Here is a 14,183-nt window from a genome sequence, read left to right on the forward strand (position 1 = left end):
GCCAGTTCTCTGTGTGGTACCCGCTTTTCCGTGCCATCACCATCCGCAGGTGAAGGGCGTGGTGTGGGGTTGGAGGCGGACGGGCCCCGACGGTGTGGAGCTGGGCTGGGTGTAGGCCTAGGCCGGGTCAGGAGCCAGGAGAAGCGGGTGTGGGGGGTGTAGGGGAGCCGTCTGGGTGGGTAGGCATGTGGAGCTGGGTTGGGTTGAATTGGATTGGAGATAGGCTTGTGTTGGGGCAGGGCTGGGGGAGATGTAGGGGATCTCTGTGGGGGGGCAGAGCTGGGGTGGACGTTGGGAAGCCTTGATCAAACTGGAGTCCCAGGAGCTGGGGTCTTGTCCCTACACCCTGAGGGGTTGTTTTGGGCAGGGCGGGCACCCCTGTGCTCTCTGCTCTCCTGGTGGGACTCTGTACTGGGGCCCAGCAGCCACATCGCTGCTGTTCCTGCTTCGTTGCTCAAAGAAGCTGAGGCTGAATGCATCTCAGACCAAGTGGCTGACATCGTGTTATTCTGTATTTCTGGAAGCTGTAGCAGTTCCTGCAGTTTCTAAGGTGCTGCTACAGGTCACAAGGTGGTTACGAGAACTACCAGTAACTCAGGAAAGTCAAGCTCAAGATTGTTGCCCTGTTGGATCAAAAAGCGCTGCTATCAAGCTTTTAGTAATCAAAACGTCTAAACTTTTATGGTTTTTAGTGTTTAGCACATGCATATTTTTGGTACATTTAGTGATAGTCCTGCATTTTTTGAACATTGAGTGGTATAGGCAAATTTTGGTTTGGATCTCGGAAGGGGAACCTTTAGTTTGAGCAACATGTTGCCTCCTCACTGGCTGTGCACACTCTGTCTTTGAATTCCTCAGAGCTTTGAAGGAGTGGGGCATTTTTATGCATTTCATTTAAAATTTTTGCTTCTTTCTCCTCTAATTCCCTGGAGGGAAAATGGACATTGCTTTTTGGTAAGGGGTGAGAGAAGAGAAAGGTAAAAGTTTTCTTTTTTTCATAGTGTTAGAGAATAAAACATACTGTTATTGAGGTATGTTCTATTAAAAAAACAAATTATCTTTATGCAACTCTTGTTATTATTTTAACAAGTAATGTTTAAAGAAATTCTCATGTCTCTTCCAGTGTTATACTTCCCCTTCCAGAGAATGTGAAAGAATATTTGCTGGACGATGGAACACTTGTGGTTTCTGGAAGGTAAAGAGTGTTTTCCCTCCATCCCCCAAGTATTAATACTATTTCATATTTACAGCACTATGCTGTATACACATATTATGTTTTGCATAGTGAGTTTTTTTAAACTTGACCAGTCTGGCTGCAGTAAATCTCATACTGTATAAATGTCTGAATGGGCCAACTGTTGCTGTTAGTACAACTTGACTTGCTGGTGCCTGATGCAGATCCTAAACTTCCATGTAATACACTTGATTCTAGACCAAGTAGGGGCACTTCTTTCATCTTTTTTTTTCTTTGCTTTTCCATGTGGAGTCTACCAGTCTCTTGGGTTTCAGTGCACGGCCTGGTTTGCGTTTGGTTGCTTTGGTATGGCTAGCTCCAGTTCGGCAGCTTGAGCTGTGCCATACCATTCACATGTCTGCAGCCTTATCTAGGGGTGAAGTGACGTTACCTGAGTTTAATTCTCAATAAGATAAGCTATATATAAAATCTTAGTAATTATTAAGTTTGTAGTATCATTTGCATGCATATAATCCATAAGGCTGAATGTCCTATATTTATACCTATACCAAAATTTCATATGGGGAACAATGAAGCGGATAGATATGAGAAACAGTTGGTAAGAACCCAGGCCTTCTTTGTTTTCTGCTGGGAATCTCGCTGTATGGCTTCCTTGTAAAATGATTATTGCACACATACATGTTAGTAATGACCAGACTCGGAAATCAGTCCACACTCCATCATTTCCTAACTGGTAGTTTGCCTCTCACATAGCAACTAATTAGACTGTGAGGATGACAGAGCTGTGTCTAATTTCTCAGGATTCAATTGATATAAAATTGAAGCTGTTTAAACATTTTGTAAAGATGAAAGGTCTTTTTTAGTTTTAAATTTTTTTTTTTATAAAAGGTATCCAGAAATAAGAATTAATTTTTAGGCCATTTTGCATAATCTTATTATTGAAGTAATATTGTTACCTGCTTCTACAGAATTGTGTAACTCATTTAGCAGCAGCCATTTATTTTTTAATAAGCCTTCAGAAAAGCTGAAACTGAGGGTTTGACTTTACAGCTATGTTATTGTCATGGTTTAGCCCCAGCCAGCAATTAAGTACCACACAGCTGCTCGCTCAGCTCCCCCTGCTCCAGTGGGATGGGGGAGAGAATTGGAAAAAAACCACATGGGTTCAGATAAAAACAGTTTAATAGGACAACAAGAGAGGAGGAAACAAGGATAACAATAATAATAATACTACTGACAAAGGAATGTACAAGAACAGGTGGTGCCCAGTGCAGCAATTGCTGCCTGCTGATTGATAGCCTGTCCCTGAGCAGCAATTCCCGCCCCCCAGCTAACTCCAGTTGATGTTCTGGGCATGACATTGTATGGTAAGGAATATCTCCTTGGCCAGTCTGGGTCAGCTGTCCCAGCCGTGCCCTCTCCCAGCTTCTTGTGCACCTCCTTACTGGCAGAGCATGGGAATCTGAAAAGTCCTTGACTTAGTCTAAGCGCTGCAACTACTTAGCCACAACTAAAAACTTCAGTGTGTTATCAACATTATTCTCACACCAACTCCAAAGCACAGAACTATAGCAGCTATCCGGAAGAAAAAACAACTCTATTCCAGCCAAAACCAGGACAGTTATACAAACAATTTCTGCTGTTTTCAATGGAATAATGGACAGCTGTATAATTGACTTTAATTATACTTTAAAAGATACTTCCAATTTAACTCCCTTTTAGAAACCAGTTTTTCTCTAAATTTAAACTTTCTTAGCTAGAAGTGAATGTGATCTTCTTGCAGTCAAGGCCAAGATCACTTTTAATCTTCAGTGAACTGGTATCTGGCCTCTGGATCTCAAAAACTGAATTGATAGTTTAGTCTCTATGGAAGTGCATTAAGGGGCTGCAGAGACTTAGCTTGTTGAAGAGTTGACTTTTGGCTAACAGCACTTAGCTGCAGGGGAATACATTTTAATTTACTCTGTTTGTTGACTTGCTGTGAAAAAGTCTTTTTCAAGAGCTTGGTCTTCTCCTTTTAAGATTGTCACATTCCATTATGTTGGCTAAAGAACTTCAAAAGTCACCTGAAACTTCAAGGGAATATTTGCAATCAAGTGCTTTCTTCCAAATGTGCTAATGTGTACAACAGCAGATCTCACCTGTGTACAAAAAGGAACTTTTCAGGAAGAATCACAGAATGATGAATGGGGTTGGAAGGGTCCTCTGAAGATCATCTGGTCCAACCCCCCTGCCGAAGCAGGAAGATGTCTATATATCCACTTTCCATAGGATCTTCTTTTCTGTGTGTGGAGTGTGAGCACATTTTCTTTTCAGAACCAGAAATTCACAGGTCAACATATGAAACTCAAGTTTTATAAATTTTTACTTGGAAAAGGAGTATGGACGCAAAGTGTAATTTAAATTGAATAGCTTTAAAAAAATTGTTTAATCTGTGCTTCTGTGAGAGTAAAGTTGAAAAAGAATGATTAATAGGGTGTTGAAAAGCTTTGATTATGGTGTTTTCAGAGCAGGAAGTGATCTGCTAATTTGAAAGAAACAAAGCGTTTTGAGTAGGGCCCAAGTGTAATGCCAGGGTGTTTGGTCTTCAATTTTCTCTACTGGCTTGCTCTGAGTTTTTTCTGCCAAGGGTTTTGAGGCTTAATCTTCTTATGAAAACATTTTGACATCAACAGCTGGTAGATGCTGTGGAAATGTAATGCATATGGTCAAATCAAACCAGAATTCTTGATTTTTTTTCTTGCTACTTTTTTGTTTTAGAGAAGATCCACCAAGTCATGCTCAGGAGGGGAGTGACGATGCAGAGGAAATACAGGTCAGTATAAAATGCAACTTAATGTCAAGTCCCTTGAGAAAAATATGAATGTGTAACCTTTTCTGCATAATTTATACGTGAGGAGAGTACTTCACAAAAATTATAATCACATGGTAGTTGCCTTGAAAAGCTTTAAAACTGTATTTATATTACGACGTCAGGGAAGGTTTAAAGTGGCTCTATCCTCTTCCACAGAAGACTTTTAATTTTTTTTTTTATTTCTTGGTAATTTAATTTGTAATAGTGAGTAGGGAATGCTGAAGGATGTCAGAATTGAACTTGATGTTGTTTCATGTCCTGAAAAACTAAAGGGAGCTATTTGGAGGAGTTATTTCAAGAAAACAGTGGAAGTTTGTGAGGCCATAATAGCTCAGAAGGGTGTTCTAGAAGAACAACGCTGAAAAATGTTGTAAGTGCAAGGTGACAGAAGGTACAAAAAGGAGATGAAAAAGAAATATAAGTGAAACTAATGGATCATGGGTCTAAGGATGGAATTGCTGGGGCTGGAGACAAGCTTTAGACAGAGAGGACTCTGAGTTCTGAAATGTCCGAGTTTGTGATATAAAACACAATTAAAACATATAGGTGTCATCTTTTATCCATACTTTAGAATAGTACTTCTGCTGAATATACAGTATATTTCCTGTCTTAGTTTACAGCTGTAATAATTTGAGGAGGATGATGTTATGCTACAGGAGCTCCAGGGCAATGATTTGATCTACGTGTTGTAGGAAGCTGTATGAATTCTAATGTTCTCATAAATTATGAAGGATGTCTTGGGAAATCAGTGACTTCTGATTTGTTCTTTTTTTTAACAGTGGTCGGATGATGAGAATACTACAACACTTAAGGTAAGGTCCTGTAAAAGCCTAATATGAGGGCTTGTTAGCAGTATCCTTTCTGCAACCTTGTGATATAAACTTGTTGCCAGTTGCTGTATTTAACATTTTTCAGACCAATCTGGACGGATGGCAGTGTAGATGTCTGTAACTTTAAGGTTTTGCTGGCTTAATTTTATTTAACTAAAAATAAATTGCTTTTCTTCATCCCCAACAGTCACACACTTGTTAGACTATAGGAAATGAACTGAAGTATGGCTCTAAATATAGCTGTCTCTCATTTTCACCACTTCGAATATCTCCCAATTACTTAATCATACTGGCTGCAGAAGAAACGAAGCACCTGCAGCTCAATTTTCACAGCTCTTCTCTTACACCTTTGCCATTATTTCCTCCAACGTACATTTCTTTCTATCATCTTTTTTTTAATTCTTTTTCTGTTTTTATACTCTCCTTGCACTGTGCTTGTTTTAGAACAGGATCATGATGGACATGAACCAGGCTTCCTTGGTTTTTTTTTTTTTTAAGATCTTTTTTGAAACCTTAGAACAGGATCATGATGGACACGAACCAGGCTTCCTTGTTTTTTTTTTTTTTAAGATCTTTTTTGAAACTTGCTGTTGCCCTATCATTGTCAGGGTTAATACACTTGTGCTTTGTCTGCCATTGATACTCTTACTTCAGTCCTGTTAGCTCCCTAATGTTCAACCTAGTGTTGAATTGCTTACATTAGGTTAGGTGCAATATAAACACAGCCCCTGCTTTGAGTTGCAGATGTGCTGGCACAGGATTTATAGCCTAGATTTTAAAACTAATACATGCCAAATTTGCACACATCAATAGCATCGGTTCAGATATCTAAGCTTTGATAAAGTAGATGCCTTAGATTGTAAATTGTTCAGAACAGGGATTTTGGTATCCGTCTCTTGCGAAGCTCATGTTAATGTAGCTAAACAAATAATATCAGACTTTTGAATCAGGTTGTGTACAACGCAATAAGGAAGTGCATAATCAAGAGGTATGATACCCATCAGAAAGGTATAGGCCAAGTGATTTCAGTTTAGCTGGGTGAGAATTGTGTACTCTGTAGGGAATTGCAGCTTTACAGCTAACGTTTTACTGGGGCTGGCTGGGATGCAGTTAAGTTTCAGCTGTTGCTGAACAGTGCATGCATAGTGTCAAGGCTTTCTCTTTTCCCAGTCTGCCCCATGTCCCTCCTCGGTGACCAGGCTAGGGATAGGCAAGAGAAGGAGAGAGGGACAAAGCCAGGACAGCTGACCCAGATTGTTTTAAGGGATATTCTGTACCATATACATCTTGCTCAGCAATAAAAGCTGAAGAGGAGAGGTCTTTTGGCCTCCAAGGTGGCTATTGTGCGGAGACTGGCAGGGCTTTGTCTTTTGCCAAACCTGGAACTTTGAAAGTGGTTAATAATGAACATGGTTTGTGCCTATGGCTAGTTCCTACAAAAATACACCTCCATATGGTCAAAGAAAGAGTCTGTAAAAGTAGAATTTCACAATGTGCTCTTTACCATCTTCTAAATTTGGTAGATGATTGCACTGAGGACTCCATCCATGGCAAATGCGCTTTTTTTACCTGAAAACTGGGGGGTCCTCTGAAGCCACTGAGTGAATGGAAATAGTATTCTGTGCTTTCAAGTGTTGCCTGTTGCCGCTTTGACAGTGATGGAGAGAGTGAAGAAGCAGCCTGTGTAGAATGCAGAAGGATGGGGAGCTGCACCTGGAGCTACCATGAGAGATAAGAATGGATTAAGTAGCGATGTGGAAGCTGAGCAGGGAGACACTAGGGAACGTAATGTCTAAAGAATAGTGGGACAGGCTGGAGACTGCTGTTCTGCATTCTCGGTCAGCCTGAGGCATTTGTATTTTACTGACAATAAATCCCAGGTTATAATTCTCTATTGGTTTCTTGTCTCAGGGAGCAGTAATGTTTGAAGTTCAGTCTAGGTCACTGCGCTAAAAAGTGAGGGGTTTTTTTTAAGTGTCTGCATTTCAGGGGGCTGCAGAAAGGAGATGCCATAATGTATAAAGTTTGTTTGATCACTTGTGTGGCTGTGAGGACTTTGTTTTAGAGACATCAGTTAGCTCTAGTCTAGAAGCTCTTTGAGTTGAGTTTAAAAATATTCAAGCAGAAATAGTGTTCTTATATACTTTTTGCTGTAAATCCTATTACGTGGAAAATCCTTGACATATGTCTGAAATCCTTTCATACTATTTTAAATCTGTTTGATTAAATTTGTGGGTTTTTTTCCTGTTGTACCACAGTCAGAGTGGAGTTTATAGCATCCTGTTTTTTTTCTCTATTTTATGTTTGCAATATTGACAATGTTCTTTACAAGATAAGGTTTCCTAGTCCAACCCATACCTTTGCAGTGTGTCCTCTATTTTGATGCAATATATTGTTAAGGAGCTAGTTTAAGACCTAATTTAAGAGCTGATTACTTAAAGTATTACTAACAACATTTTGTAAAACTAAAGCTTAAATGAGGAGCTGTCACTCAAATTGCCTATTAATTGATTTATTTACTTTTACTTTCTTATTGTACTCTTAAATGCAACTAGAGAACTGTTAAAAAACAGAGCTGATCTCTTTCTACCTTTCAGTACTTTGACAGAATGCTACAGTATTTGTATTTTAGATTTGTTAAGGAGATGTTTCATTCTAAAGAAACTATTTTTGAAAGTTTGTTTGTTTTTAAATCTTCTCAGATCTTATTTGTATACAATAATCTACCATCAGGTATAAAACAAAAGTATGTATTTAAGGTTTGTCTATTTGACTTGCACGTTTACCAGCTGTTGCAGCTTTCATAATGAACGTTATGAAATTTCAGGTTTTCTGCTGAAGTTCATGGAAGCTTGCTAGTAATGAGAGTGAGAACTGGAAACATATTTTCAATTTTCTCTGAAAGAATGTTGGAGTTGATTCTTAAGCGACTTCTGTCTACAAATGCATTATTTTTGTGGGGTCTTGGTTCCTGATTTTTGGACAAGTGTATTCCTTCTGCAATATGTATTTCTAATGGTATTTAGAAGATGGCTGCACTTTGCCATTAAATGCATTGAAATTGATATTTTTGTTGTTGTTGTTCTATGTTCAGGCACCAGAATTTCCTGAGTTTACAGCTAAAGTTCAAGAAGCAATAAGCTCCTTGGGTGGTAGTGTTTTTCCTAAACTTAACTGGAGTGCTCCAAGGGTAAGAATGCTGACTCCCAAAACTTATAACGGATGTTATCGTAAGAATTTTTTTTTTTGTTTTATCTTAATGCAATGGGAAGTAGAAGACACTAGTGGTTCTGATAAAGGAAGAAGTGATAGACAAGATACAGCAACTTGTTCTGGTGGATTAGAGCTAGATGGTGCACTGTTTGGTGAGGCTGATGCAAGACAGCACTGTCTTTCTTACACAGAACCCCGTATCCTTGTCACAGATAACAGTATGATGGTGAGACTCTTCTCATTTAGGATACTAGCTGAAAACCAGTTGCCTGGGATAAAGATAAAAACGTCATGTTTCTTGAAAAAGCCATAAACTTCCCTCTAGTTATTTTTAGGTACTTAATGTTCAGGATGGGTGCACCCAAATGTTTTTGTATCATATTTTCAAGGGAAACTTGTGTTCAATCAGGCCTTCCAGGAAAGTGCCTGGAAGCAGTAAGGCAAAAACAGTTTTTTTAAATGGATTTGTTCTGCTTTCAACAGAGTATTTGTAAGAAAAGCAATAACTATTGTGTCTCTTGTTGAAGTTTTCCTCAAAATAAAAAAATAATTTTCTGCATGTATTTCAAATGTTGCATAATATTTAGTGCCGATAGATCTACAGCGTACACTTCTTCCTGCTAGTAAAGGTGCATTTTCGGATAATCTTTTTTGTTTAGGATGCCTACTGGATAGCAATGAACAGCTCTCTGAAATGTAAAGCTCTCAGTGACATCTTCCTCCTTTTCAAGAGTTCAGACTTCATTACTCGTGACCTCACTCAACCGTAAGTAGATTTCTAGGAGACAATCTTATTTATACTCAGTCAAAAAAAAAAGACCAAACCTCTGAAGGTAGCTTTTAAGTTCTTTTGAAATGATAAATATCTGATACGAAAATACATATTCATGTTTAGAAGTTGTTCAGGTACAGTAATAGAAGCTTCAGGTACAGGAATAAGTTAGTTGTTCTTTGAAGCTCCTCCACCCCTTCCCTCCTTCTTTGTCTCCCTCCACCATGCAAAAATAAATGCCAGCTCCAATTTAGTGCAGAGAATTGTGAGGCAAATTATCTTCATTGTTACTTACTGTGAGTGAGTCTTTCCTAGTAAACCAGAATTGTTTACCTCACTTCAGTCAACTAGAGAGGAGCAGCCTCCATTTATTTCTTATAGTAAGTCTTTTGCTTTTAATATGCAAATGAGTGGGGGAAAAAGGAAGACATATTGAAGTGGTACATGCAAAATGATGCTCCGGATTAAGACCATTTTTATGGAGTTGCTTTCAAGGTGATATTTTAATCTTGGGGGTTTTTTTGCCTTCCCACCCTTGTTGGCATTTCCTATTCACTATCTACCTTATTGTTGCCACTTCTCATGGTAATACAGCATGACTTTACCATGTCCCTTTCAAATTTTAAAGCTGTTGAAGTTTGTGTGGCTGCATTGGAAGATGCCTGAGACTTCTGCTAATGTATTCCTAAAGCTCATTCTGAACCTAAGTTCTTGTAGCTCTTGAAGAAATGCACTGCAGGAGCTGTGACTAGGGATAGTAGTTACAGATAAAATTACAAATACGGTGTGCTTGGGGTTTATTTCGTCTGCTCACATGAAGAGAGTGCTTAATTATAGAGGAACAGTTTCCTCCTGTAGTACCTGCATCTGATTAATGTCACTCATTTCTAAAACACAGCATTTTTCTGAAAGAAAATTACTGGAATTTAATGTTCTTGTTTCTATTATTACTATTATTTTTTTCAGAAAAGCAGAATTTCGAAGAAAAAGGGAAATCCATGGCTTGGAATGTGTGAGATTGCTTTCCAGTAATTATTCAGTGCTTATTTATTAGGAGACCCAGTCAAATGCAGGGCACTTGTTCTAGGTGCTTTATAGAGGGTTACCAAGCATAGTAGCCTTGTGTTAAGTAGCTTATGACCCGATAAGAATTGTCTTGTCTAAAATGTGAAACCAGTTGCATTAATGCTGTGCAACTGCCTTCTTCTTTTTATTGCTGTGACTGATGAACGCTCTCTTCCCCCAGTTTGTTGGTACATTAAAAAAATTACAGGTAGCAGCATCCTTATCCTTGTCTCTGCATTTATGGAGCGTTAGCAGCACTGTCAGTCCAATTCTGATGCTAGGCTTTACCTTATGGGTAACCTACAATATTATGAAGTGCAGGACAAGAGACTGAGAAGGAGGGGAGATGATGCTGGAGTGAGAAGACAGTTTAAAAAGTATGTCGGACTAGGGAAGCAACTGTGAGCATTGAGAATTTGTGATTCTGGGATCATAGAGAATGAAAGTGTTGGGGGAGATGAGAAATCTATAGTTCACATTTCAGAGGTGAGTCAATAGTGATTCTCAGGAGACTTTGGTGCCTTACTAAGGAGTTTTTTTTCATGGTTTTCCCCTAATGGGAGGCTAAGGGACTGGGCCAGGTGTCTCGAGGACGGTTCAGTGTTCAATGGGCTGAACACTAAAATTTAGTTTGTCCTTTGTTGTAACCTTCTTTCAGGACTGACTTGTGGATCCGAAAAGAACTGTACACTTTTTATCAAGCCCTTTGTGAACTTTAAATAATGCATTTTTTGTATTCTACTATCCTCATGTATAAAGAGGTTCAGCAAAAAGTACCCTGAGCTCCTTAGAGAATTCCTGTTTGGTTAATCGCTTTTAAGTGAGTTTGGGACACAATTAAGTGTTTAGTAAGCACCACTTGACATAGAAGACGTGGCAAACCTGTGTGTGTGTTTATGCCATTTGTATGGTAGAATGAGTTGGTTCAACCACCTTCACTGAGGCTGGAATCGGTGCATTTTGGTCAGGTTTTTATATCGTATCAGGTAAAGTTACTGCCTCAGCTGTTCACCTTGCCCTCTGCAGGCAGTGCTGACTTACTGGTAGAGACAATGAACGCACTCTGGCTCCTGTGTTGTGAGATTTCACAGCATGGGTGTTAACTTGAACCATCAGTAATTTCACCTTAAGTTCACACCAGGCTAAGAACAGTAGTGGCTGTGCAGCCTGAAGATCTTTACTGATCCTGCTGTCAGGGAATAACCTCTAGCAGAAAGATAACACCTCAAATTGCAATAGTCCAATCCATTTAGACTCTCTTTCCAGTATGGTAAGACCGCACGCACCGCCAGATAGTACAGCTCAGTGAGTGGGTGGTAAATAAGCCAACCTTGCGACATGACTGGGGGATCGTCACCTAATGTAAAGGTTAAGGTGCAGTTTTATTTGAGAAGTGTTGTATTTATTTCCCTTTCTATAAAATTTATCTAGTGTTGGTATAAATTTGGGTTATGGGTGGGTGGTTTTTTTTTTTTTTCCCAGAACAGGCTTTGTTGTTTTAGCAAGGTAGAGTTAATACAGGCAGTGCAGTCTTGGAGTTTCCATGAATTTGAATGGAAATTGTAGTTACGACTAGGGGAATGTGTGTAATGTGTAAAATCACTTAGGTCTCTATGTATATTTTAGGAATATGTTATACTTGATAAAAGCACATGTTATTATCCAGTCTGTACATGGTATTTCTAAACTGCTAAGTTATTTGTACAAAATGTCCCCATCCAAACAGTGAAATGATTATTGCTGAATCAGAATGGTGGTCTTCCTTAATTATACTATTGATTAGCTGCCAGTTCCCTAGTCCTTAGCAAGCAGAAATTAAAAATGTAGCTAGCATAAGAACCTGAACTGCTGAACAAACGGAAGTTGGATACATAATACAGCCAAATCCCGTGGACTGACTAATCAGAGGGAGAAGGGATAAATGCACTGTGTTTCTGCTTCTTTCATTAATACTTGGTATGGTCTAGAAGTTTCTTGCCCTGCATAAGTAACAGCTGAAATGTTGTATACCCTTTTTTTGTTTTGTTTTGGATTTTTTCTTCAACTGTATTAACTTAAAAATCCACTTCATGGGTCATAATATGGAAAAGATTTTGCAATGGCAATTTGAAGATCTGTTTCTTAATCCAGCTTTGCCAGTGATGTGGGACTTAAGGCACACCACTTTCTTTGCTTCCTCCTTCCTCTGTCATTTCCTATCTACTTATCTGGTATCCATACATTGTTCAAGTCAGGAAACTGCCCTTGCTGTAATTCGCAACTGTCTCAAGTTCCAGGAGAACTTCAGCTATGCGATACTTCAGTACAAACCATTAAAAAATATGGCCTCAATGCAAATATACTGAGCATGACTAGATAAGCTTTGACTATTTTAAATGTTTGGATTCTCTCATGATGTTGACACTGTTTGGTTGAAAAGTTCAGAATAATGACTTAACTTTGCTCCTTATTAATTTTTTATAAATGAACAAAGTCTTTAAAGCGACACACTTGTTAATGTAGTCAATGTTGTTTCTGCTTCAAAGCAAGCATTGCATTTTACTTAGCTGAGTTCACAAAAAACTTGTGGGTGGTGTGATCCTTAACTTCTCAGGTTTTAAAAACTTAGTGTTGTGGATATGTGATAAAAAACTATTCCATTTCTAATTGGGATTTTTGTTAAATGATTCAAACTTGTCTTTTGAACAAAAATCCTTTTAAAGTCCTGTTAGTGTATTGGATTAGAACACAGTTTTCTTCCTTATTTTTAGAATGTGTGGACTACATTCTGTTAAGACATGATTGCTCACCTTCAGACTGGTCTAAATATTAGCAATAGTTCTAATGATGTGATAATGCCCTTTCAATTTTAAGATAAGTATGTTATATCATGCTCATTAATAAACCTTGGAAATTTTGTTAAACTTCAGAGATTGTTCCTGTTAAATCTGCAGATCCTGCTGTTGGGATTTTGAATGCTAAAATGTTCTTATTTTTCCAGTTGTTTAATAATCACAACCATAGAGGTCAAATAAGAAGTCCTGTAAGTTCAGCCTGGTTGAAAAGCAACCTAATGCAGAGAACATCTTTTGCAGGGATTGCCCTTTAACTTCTTACAGAGGGGCAGTATGACTTGAGTGCAGGAACGGAGGTTTTCTGATGTGCACTTAAGTGTTGTAAATTGACTCTCGGTATTTTATTGGACCAGCTGATGCTATGGACCTGTGACTTCCAGAAGTTCATTCCTGAAAACTTTTTGAGAAGCTGGTTAAGACAGGTGATTACTTCACCTAAAGTCTAGGGTCTAAAAGTAGCCACTCAGTGCTGCCTAAGCCCAGGAAACAGAGTGAAGGGACCTTCTATGCCACATTTAGTAGGTAAGAAATATCTATTGGGTTAACAGAGCAGGTGAAACACCTCCCACTGGGCCAAGGAAAAGTTTCCAAATGTATTAATGTGCAAGATACAAAGGAACATGAGGGGAGATGCAATTTTTTAATTTAGGTGTTTATAAGAGGGCTTGGTTAAAATTTAAGTGCCTGTTTCTGAGAGAAATTGAGAAAGTCTGCTCTTGAGTGAGGGTTAGCCCATCAGGCTCCTAAGCACGTTGTTTAACTTCAAAACCTAGCAGATGTTTTTTTGTTTTTAAGCTGGCATTCTGACTACATTTTTGATACCAGACTTAATGCTTCTAAATACTGAATTACAAATGATAAAGATAATGTAAAGTTTTTCTGAGATGTGGAGGAACAACAGCTGGTTGTTCCTAAAAGAACAGCAGCCTGTTGTTCCTGCTCCTAAAAGAACACAGGAGGCACTGTTGGCTCATAAAGATGTGACTTGGCACCCGGGATGCCTTTTTTGCAGGAATAGTAGCTGTTGGTTTAGACTTTGGTGTAGCCTATTTGAGATAAGCAGTTCCACATGAGAGGATGTGGAAAATGAGAGCTTTGATTTTTTTTTTTTTTCTTGAGGTTTTACTCGAATCTCCGTTTTTTCTAGCAATTTAGTATAAGATCCTCTTTTGAATAGTGCATGAATTTCCTATTTCTTTTAGTCCTTAAAGTTCCAGCAAAGTTCAATATTCAAGAAATAAAGGTGCAGTTCAAAAGCTGTTAGAAGTTTCTTCTTGGTATTTTTTTTAATTAAGGTTTTAAAATAAACTATGAGGTGATAGCAGAGGAACTGTCAGGTACAGAATAACTTTTACAATTCTCATTATATTCATAATAGGTTATTATCCACAGAATAATGTCAGTGATTTGCAAATGAGAT

General features: G+C 38.5%; 1 protein-coding gene across 1 annotated transcript in view; it reads left to right on the plus strand.

Annotated features, from left to right (window-relative positions):
- Positions 1–8: 8 nt before the first annotated feature.
- CDC123 (cell division cycle 123) overlaps positions 9–14,183 on the plus strand; it is a gene marked incomplete at its 5' end in the record, with an annotated part of 33,399 nt that continues 19,224 nt past the window's right edge. The window contains 6 exons of the mRNA XM_010288069.1: positions 9–49; positions 1,124–1,195; positions 3,956–4,010; positions 4,829–4,861; positions 7,974–8,069; positions 8,752–8,858. Coding sequence (XP_010286371.1) covers positions 9–49; positions 1,124–1,195; positions 3,956–4,010; positions 4,829–4,861; positions 7,974–8,069; positions 8,752–8,858 — 404 coding nt within the window. The remainder of the gene's footprint in view (positions 50–1,123; positions 1,196–3,955; positions 4,011–4,828; positions 4,862–7,973; positions 8,070–8,751; positions 8,859–14,183) is intronic.

The sequence above is a fragment of the Phaethon lepturus genome, unplaced genomic scaffold (assembly GCF_000687285.1).
Source record: "Phaethon lepturus isolate BGI_N335 unplaced genomic scaffold, ASM68728v1 scaffold6245, whole genome shotgun sequence".
NCBI lineage: Eukaryota > Metazoa > Chordata > Aves > Phaethontiformes > Phaethontidae > Phaethon > Phaethon lepturus.